The sequence below is a fragment of the Rhamphochromis sp. 'chilingali' genome (assembly GCF_963969265.1).
Source record: "Rhamphochromis sp. 'chilingali' genome assembly, chromosome: 3".
In the NCBI taxonomy this organism is placed as follows: Eukaryota; Metazoa; Chordata; class Actinopteri; order Cichliformes; family Cichlidae; genus Rhamphochromis; species Rhamphochromis sp. 'chilingali'.
This window is the reverse complement of record NC_137931.1, coordinates 44,185,335-44,194,612: the sequence shown is the minus strand read 5'-3', so window position 1 is coordinate 44,194,612 and position 9,278 is coordinate 44,185,335. Positions and strand designations below refer to the sequence as shown.

The 9,278-nt window shown below is 36.9% G+C and overlaps 1 protein-coding gene across 1 annotated transcript; it reads left to right on the top strand.

The window, feature by feature from the left end:
* Positions 1–3,054: 3,054 nt before the first annotated feature.
* xcr1a.1 (chemokine (C motif) receptor 1a, duplicate 1) lies at positions 3,055–4,080 on the top strand (the record flags this gene model as incomplete). Its single annotated transcript, XM_080877690.1, has 1 exon — positions 3,055–4,080. One exon carries the CDS (start codon positions 3,055–3,057, stop codon positions 4,078–4,080), a length of 1,026 nt encoding a protein of 341 aa, XP_080733816.1.
* Between the last annotated feature and the right edge of the window lie 5,198 nt (positions 4,081–9,278).

Genomic DNA, 9,278 nt, shown 5'->3' with positions numbered 1-9,278 from the left:
AAAAAAACTCCTCTGCACAAAAAAGCACATAAATGTCCACAGCACAACATTGTGAAGACATGACAAGCCACAGGGGTGGGTGGGGGGTGAGGAGTAATCCGAAGCGAACACAGCAGCCGCCCTGCACAGCGCTACCATTCCAGCGCGGCACACAGACCCGCCGTGTTCCCTCGCAGGAAACAAGCATCGAAGGTGTTGGAAAGGGAGGGGGGATGAGTGAGTGCCTATCAGTGTAAGTGTATGTGTGTGCGCGTGTCCATAGTTCAGCTGAGACAGTGTCCTTCGGCCTATCAGGCTAAGTAAACAGTCCTCCAGCCAATCCAGGTGTCCTTGCATGGGATGGGAAGAATAGCCGTAACACAGTCGTTATCAGGGAGTGATTGTTCGGCTCCAGCCTTGGGCCTGCAGCTGGCGCCGTGATGGGGATCCGCAATGTTCATGTTGATTTTGTTAATTTCCATGCGAGCAGCCCAGGGGAATTTTCAGGCTGCTCTTTAACACTCCGACGCTGGTCTCTCAATCTCCCGTTGGAGAGTCGCGAGCCTCCCCATGATGGTATCAAACTTCTGTTCCATGGTGTTGTCATTCTTTTGATTCTGAGACCTCACAACTGCAGTGATCCGTTCCGCGATGTATTCCAACTGTCGCTCAAGGGTCTCATTTTGAGCAGGCCTCTCTCTGATGTATCCCCCCCATGCGCTCAATGGTGTTGTTTTGAGCCTTCACAGCAGCTGTAAGCGTCTCCAAGGTGTTGACCATATTACGTTCGTTGTGAGAGGTTGCGCCTCGTTCCATTGCGATTCCAGCGGGCAGCCTTGGAGCAATCAGAATTATTATCTGCAGGCCAAGAAAAATGCCCAGCAGATTCATTTTTCCAAGTTGAAAAGTATGGCTTTACCATACTGGTCCACTTGATTGATGTTTATTATTATTTATTTAAAAAATATTTATTTATTCCTTCATTCATTCTTAACTTTTAAGTTATTATAACTGGAACAGACATGACTGGGGGATAGGAAAGGAAAAGACATAGACAATTGACATCTTTTCTCAGGGAAGGTTTTGGAAAAGTTTAGCGAGGCAATGCTAAATGAACCACATCTACGTATATTCCAGGTGCTGAACTACACTGCCTGCAGTTCAGGTCCTTCACCAAACATCTGACCAATCATGACACAAAAACAACCCAGAATTGTTAAGCAGCTAGAATCTTATATCAGAAAAGAATGGGACAACATTCCTCTCATAAAAGTCCAGAAATTAGTCTCCATAGTGTTCACTTATTTACTGACTGCTGTTACAAGAAGGGGTGCTACAGAGTGATAAACATGGTCCTATCCCAACTTTTTGTTAAATGTATTGCTGCCATCAAATTCAAAGGGACCTATATTTTCTTCTTAGAACCGTACATTTTCTCAGTCTGAAACCTTTGATATAGAATAGAATAGAATAGAATAGAAAACTTTATTTGTCAATTTCTTCAAATGTACTTCCATACAAAGGAATTGAAATTACGTTTCACACTGTCCCATGCGTAGACATTGACAACAATAAAGTGCAGATGCACAACAAAAAACAGCCCTAACAATAAGGTAATATTAAATAGGTAACAGGATAGACAAAAAAATAAATAAAATAAAGTGTTCCAACAGTGTTTCCTGGTTCCCCTGATTCACTTCAGATATATTTGTGAATGCAAATAACTGCATTCTCTTTTATTGACATTATTGTGGTGGGGCTTGTTTATTTGTTTTATTTATTTGTTTGTTTATTTGTTTGTTTTGTCTTTGCTTTACATTTGCTTCATATGTTGTTTGTTTAATTTAAGGCTAAAAGAAAATTAAATCAATGAGAGGTCAAATCTGAGGTGGTAGGGACTAATAGGTGTAAGATAAGATAAGATAAGATAACCTTTATTAGTCCCACACGTGGGAAATTTGTTTTGTCACAGCAGGAAGTGGACAGTGCAAAAGTTATGAGGCAAAAATTAGAATACAATAAGAATAAATACAGTACACAACTGTACAGAATAGAATAAAATAAAATACTATATACAGTAGAATAAAATAAAATAAATATACAATAAGATAAAAATAGAATACAAATACAAATACTATATACAACTGAGTAAAAATACAACGATGACAGAAAAGATTATTGCACTTAGTGTTATTGCACATGTGTGGATGTGTGTGTTTGTTCAGTTAAAGTCTTTGTTGTGGAGTCTGACAGCAGTGGGGAGGAAAGACCTGCGAAATCTCTCCGTCCCACACCGTGGGTGCCGCAGTCTCCCACTGAAGGAGCTGCTCAGTGCTGTCACAGTCTGCTGCATGGGGTGGGAGATGTTGTCCATCAGGGATGACAGCTTAGCCGCCGTTCTCCTGTCACTCACCACCTCCACTGGGTCCAGAGGGCATCCTAGAACAGAGGTGTATACGTCTGCCTACTCCTTTTCAAACAAAAGAATGATATTTTGTAATGATTGTGAACGCACATGTTTGAAATAAAAATGAACTGAACATTTCAGTTCCAACTTCTTTAGAATTGGGGTTGTAAAATCTAAAAAACAAATGTATCCTGGAGTTGTGTATTTCCTTGTTTTACCTAATGATATATTCTGGGGGAAAATAGACACAGAAGAAACAATTGCAGAATTTTGAGCTCCATCGTTATAAAGTCGGCAAATTTCATTTCACAAATATGTGGATCATGCTACAACCAAAAAAGCACACAGGTCACCTATTTACTATATGAGAAAAAAAAAAAAAAAGTAAACGCAAAATAAAAAATAAAAAAAACTATATGCGAAAACAGGTGTGGCCACAAAAACAGAAGCAGAAACTGAAAATGTCACGAGTTTATAAATGATTCTCTTTTTAAGCTGCCACAGAAGGTGTCTCATCTGGGAAGCTATTGATTTCATCAAGCAGAAGGTACTTTATTTCAAATCTTTTCCATGCTGTTTTTTACTCATGGAGAAAAATCTATTGTAACATGTCACTAAAGTCATCTACTTATTTTTATTTTGTAGGTAGTGGTCTGACAGAAAAGAATATGTCAACTAATTCCAGCCAAGATCCATTAAACAGCACTTATGACTATTACTACGAGGATGAAATCTGTGATAAGAGTGGAGTGGTGACATTTGGATCCTTTGCCATTCCGATTTTCTTCTCTGTTGTGATCACACTGAGCCTGACAGGAAACATTCTTGTCCTCATAATCCTGGCTTTGTATGAAAATCTTAAATCTCTGACCAACATTTTCATCCTCAACTTGGCCATCTCTGACCTCGTCTTCACCGTCGGTCTTCCTTTCTGGGCCATTTACCACGTCCAGGGATGGGTGTTTTCTGAAATTCTCTGCAAAGTTGTGACTTTTATCTTCTTCACTGGGTTTTACAGCAGCATTCTCTTCCTGACCATCATGACCATCTACAGATACCTGGCTGTGGTCCATCCTCTGTCTGACCTCAGCACACCGAAACACTCCACCGGGGTGTTTCTGTCTGTCCTGATTTGGATAATCAGCACTGGAGCAGCCATGCCCTCCCTCCTCTTCAGCTCGATCACCAAGGTCCACCACAAAGATAAAGAGTCACAGGGCTGTGAATATAATCATCCCATGTGGGAAACTGTTGGTGTCATCCAACAGAATGGTTTCTTCCTAGTTGCTTTTGTAGTCATGGCTTTTTGCTACATTCAAATACTAGAAAGAATCACAAGAACAAGATCTCACACGAAGAACAGAGCAGTCAAGTTGGTATTCTGTATAGTTACTGTGTTCTTCATTGGCTGGGTGCCGTACAATGTTGTAATCTTTTTGAGGGCCTTGCCTGCTCATGTGGTCCCGTCATTAATTGAATGTGAAGCAAGCACCCAGCTTGACTATGCATTTTACGTGTGCAGGCTCATTGCTTTCTCCCACTGTTGCCTCAACCCCGTTTTTTATGCATTTGTTGGTGTGAAGTTTAGGAGTCATTTAAAGTTAATGCTACATCGATTCATCCGACGACAAAGTCCAGTCGAGGAACAACAGGTTAGAATGCAAAACTTAGTCTCACATGGATCAATGTACTAGCTGCCCAGTTCATTTTCTTGCATTCACTGTAATATACCTGATTATATAATTATAAGTCCAGTGTGCATTTCACAAAATTCATTGAATCTACAGAAGAGAGGAACTTTGTTTTATACAGCACGGCACATAGCAAGCTGTACTTGTGTGTCCATCTGTGTTAACATTTCGTAACATTTCATTATAGCATACAGTACTTGGATAGTTACCTAAATGTGTTTTTTTTTTATGTAAAATAAATTTAGTCAAACAGATGTTGCATTTAATACTCCAATACTGAATGCATGCAATAACTCTTTGTATAGAACAAGCTAATGCAGTTGATTAGTTTAAAACCCTTGTGCTGTAATGTTGGCAAAAATCCTTGTATATAATAATAGTAAAGTGATCAGCAGGTAAATATCAGCAGGTATTTTACATGCAAATTTGTGCATAATTACAATAATCATTATGTCAGAAAATCATGTCATATAGAAACTACAGACAAAGTCAGTCGATTCGTGTTTTAAGGGGTTTTTATGCAATTAATACAAATACCAGTGACCATTTTAATTAACCACCCTGTTTTTCTTTCTTTACACGTCTCTATCAAACAGTAGAGTCGTGCGATATTATTTTGGGGCGATAATTTGAGGAAGCCAAGCAAGACCTACACGTATGTTGTTATCTAACTGATGCACTGTCACACAGTGTGCTCCCTCTCATAGTGAATAAAAAAAAGAAAGATTTCTAACACAGTCAGGGAATTTTTACATTTCTAACATTAAGGACCTCTGAGTTACATGTATTAAATCACAAACTCAGTTTTAATTATCTGATATACAAAAGTCCTGTTCATGTTTCATTATCATTCAAAACTAAATCAGCTGTTTAGTCCCAACACAACAGACTGAAAACAGCACAGATCTTGCAGAGGCTCCAAACAACCACAGTCTAAACAGCTATCATATGATTGCTTCTCTGCTGTGCTCTATTCCTGTGTAGTAACAACCACATAAAAACTGTTACTTCTGACACATGTAGCTAAATCCTGCAAGGCATCTTCAGTGTTTACTCTCCTTTTCAATGCTACAGTATGAAAAATGCACACATATATGCATGAGAAAAATTGTATCTGTATAATAAGATCTGAGTATAATCCCATATTCTAGGATTAGTTTTTCACTTGGCTTCTTCAAAACCTAACCCCCGACTACTACACTGCTATCAAATGGTTTCATTTCACTTCACTTCATATATTCATTTCACTATATTAACAATAGCAAATAGTTTTCTGTGTGGGATTTTTAGGGGTTTTTTTGTGTTTGTTTGTTTATTTTTTATTTAGCACCTCTAGTGTTTTAGTGGTTAAAACCTTTGCTTAGCAGCCATAAAAATTCAGATTCACAAATCCCTCTGGGACTGTGTCAAGAAAGCTTCTGGTGTAAAACTCTGCCAAATCAAACAAATGGACCTACCAGCTGTGGTGACCACCTGGGGCAAAGGAGCAAATAAAAGCTGTTGTACATAGTTGTTAGTTAGCGATTGTTGTTTTTTTGTTGTTGTTGTTGTTTTTTAATAATAATAATACTTTTGTCAAAGAGTTGATCAGCTGAACATTTGGACAGTTCTGTGTGTATTAAGTATTAACAGCCAAAGTATATTTTTTGTTAATTTTTTTAATGTGTATCTATTAAAGACAAACAAAATGCATGTTTGTGAGACTCTTCTTTCTACTTGACAGATAAAACTTTAGTTATGTCACATAAACTTCTATAGATTGTCATGAACTAGCTGTGTGCAGGCAGGAGAAGGACCCAAATGCAAAACTCATGGAAACCGTACGTGAACTCAAAAACACAGTTTTATTGCTGGGAAAAAGGCAAAATGCTACAAAAACTAAACTGGGAAAATACTAATGGTAAGAAAACAGGGAGTGTCACACAGCTAAGAGGGAGGACGCGCCACGGAACTGAGGGAGATGCGGATATAAATACACAGAAAGATAACGAGGGAGTGAGAACGCACGACGAAAACAGCTGACACTAGTAACCATAACAAGACCGGGGAAACCAGACTGAACAGAATGAACATGAAAACACGGGACCTTCACAATAAAACAGGAAACATGATGCGGGAGTGGAGAAGAGGCTGATGAGAGGGAGAGAGCGAGGGAAACATGGATGGAATAAAACAAGGAGGGGGAACAGGGCACAAGGACTTACACTTCTATATAAACACAGACACACAGAGGGCAGCAACACAGGGGGAAATCTAATAAACAAAATCTAAACAGAATAACCTAGACTCTAAAGAATTAACCTTTAGAACAACGAGTGGACTTAAACATAATATAAAATTACAAGAAACACAGCAAAACTCAAACACTGGGTCAAAATACCCAGGACCATGACATAGATATTTAAATAACAAGACATGGACTGAATGTCAGATTAAAGTATTTTTTAAAATAACCTATTAAATAGTACTCCATAATATGCAGTGTGATGTAATGTGTGATTCGTTAATTTGCAGGTTGTGGATCTTCAGGTGGGAAGATACATCACATTAGAACATTCAGATTGCAAATCTGAACTTGCAAAGAAACTGGACTGTCCATTAATGACTGTTATAGAGCCGAATCAATATCAAGATCAAAACAAGTCACAGTCATGCTTTCAAAATAAAAAAATGAATATTTTTTTGCTATGGCCCTGTGCTCAAGTTTTACTGCAAAATAAAGAGCAACACTACGTTTACATGTATTGTAATAGAAAACACTGTTATATTGCTAAAAACAATGTTTGGGGTATTTTTACCACACAGTATTTTATATCATCTACGAAGGGTTCCTATTAACTTTAAACAGACGGATTTTTTTTACTTTATGTATTTAATATCTTATTTTATAATCTCTAATTATTTATACACTGAATGTTCAATTTTATTTATACAGTGTCAAATCACAAAAACAGTTGTCTTAATGCGCTTTATATATATATATATATATATATATATATATATATATATATATATATATATATATATATATATATATATATATATATATATATATATATTTATAAGTGACTTATGTATGTATGTATGTATATATATGTATATATTGTACTATTCTTAGTTAGCGTATTGTCTGTCTTGTCTTAATGTTGGTTTAAAATGGAGCACTGTAACAAAAAATAATTTCCCCCAGGGATCAATAAAGTATTCTGATTCTGATTCTGATTCTGATATCGTAGGTAGAGCCTACAATAATACAATGGCCTTAAACACCATACAAAGTTTAAGGATCATTTTCCAATTCTGTTAATGTAATAGCCTTGTATTTTACTTGCGTAATTAACGTAAAAATTGTTGGTTTGCCCATCATGTAAACTAAGGATTATTAGCAATGTGGCTTATATGATGATCATTCATTGAACGCTTCATTTAAGTAAATCTAAAAAGGCAGTACAAATCCTGAAGTCTTGAATTTTCTCGTGTTTCTTACTAATGCCTCTCAAACTGTGTTATCTTTGACATTTTCAAAATGTTAATTAATTAATTAAAAGATACAAAACAGGGGTTGAGTAGTATGTCTCACCGTATCCATGGCAACATTATGCCTCTTTGTTTTTTGTACGTGACATCGAAATATACCGAAGCAAAAATAAAACCAAAGCCACAAATATTCAGTGTTCAGCTTTGGGTGTATTAAGTTAAAACAGACATTGGTTATGCATTCTTTTTTATCAAACACTTTGTGTTGCAGAATAGAAAAAAAGATAGATCACTGATTTTCATGTCTAGTTGGTGGAATTAATATCAACTGTCAGCTGGTTTTCCTACTTTTGCTGATGTGGCCTCCATCTTATTTTTTGGATTTGAGGTTGTTTGTTAGTTTTTCCAATGCTTAACTTGCATTATAAAGTCAAAACTGTGCAAAACTCTCCAGAAACCCCTCATTTCTTTATATTTTATTTCAAGGAGCCAGACTTTGTTTTTTTTTTTGTCTGTTAAGCCACTTAACTCTGACCTATGAGTCATCCAAGCATAAAAACAGCACCTCTGGGGGTAAATCAGCGCTTTCTCTACACATAACAAACAACTCAACAAGGAAGCTGGACTGGAAATCAGTGGCGACAGCTCGTATGCAGCGAAGAATGATTGGCAACGGCTTCATTTTTTAGCATAACAATGAACCTGAGGCACTAGACTACGACAGATACTGTCAAATCTGTCTTACTCATAGAAATACCACATGATGTGGCCCATTTCATCAGTGCCATAACAAAGTCTTTGTCTGAATTGGAAACATCTAAATAAAAGTGCTCTATGTCTATATGTTCAAATAATTACACTTTAACAGCCATTAAAGCAATTTAACATTAAGCAATACTAAAAAGTGTTTTAGCTCATTCACAAGCTATGACTCCTGACATTGCAGCTGCACCATCCTCCTCTTTAGAGCTACAGCACTTTACTCTCTTTTTTCCAAAGTGGCTGCCACCTCTCCTCTCTCTGGATCTGTCGCCTCTTCCTCTTCCCTCTCTGGTGTTGCTGCCCTCTGCTGTCCATTCATGCTGAAAGATTCTGGCATGAGTTTGATTTCCAGTTCTTTCATGCAAAACTCAGGTTTCCATCTGTCTTTAAACTCTTTGGTAATTTGAGAGATGTGTTGTTTAAAAGCTATCAAGTAAAAAGTCTTCCCATGTGAGTAAGATGTTAAAATAATTTAGAAAAGAAATTGAAAGCATATTCAGAGATTCATTGTGGATCAAAACATTCGTGGTTATCAATAGTTAAAGCATTTATGCTATTTTTCTCTTGCCATGTTCTTTCAAGGCCAAAGAAGTAGGAAGTATTTTTTTCTCTGTGTGTTCAATTCATTGAAGAAGTTATTTAATTCACCTGGAAGATTTTTTGGTTGTTTTCTTGTGTCTCTCAGTTCTTTTATCCTCTCTTCGACAGCAGGTCATTTGGATGAGAGACAAAACATTTCTCCAACTGAAAACACAACGTCCAGATGAACTGGATCAACTTATGGGATTTTTTTTTTTACCTGGATGATTGAGCGTGCATTGTTATTCTCTCTTTGTTTTTGACATCTTCTCTGTTGTATAGTAAGGTATAGTCTCTAAAAAAGCAGAAGATTTTTTTGTCTTTTTTGATTTTTTTTTATTGCTATAGATTTATAAATATTGGGATTGAAAGAAACATGAAGC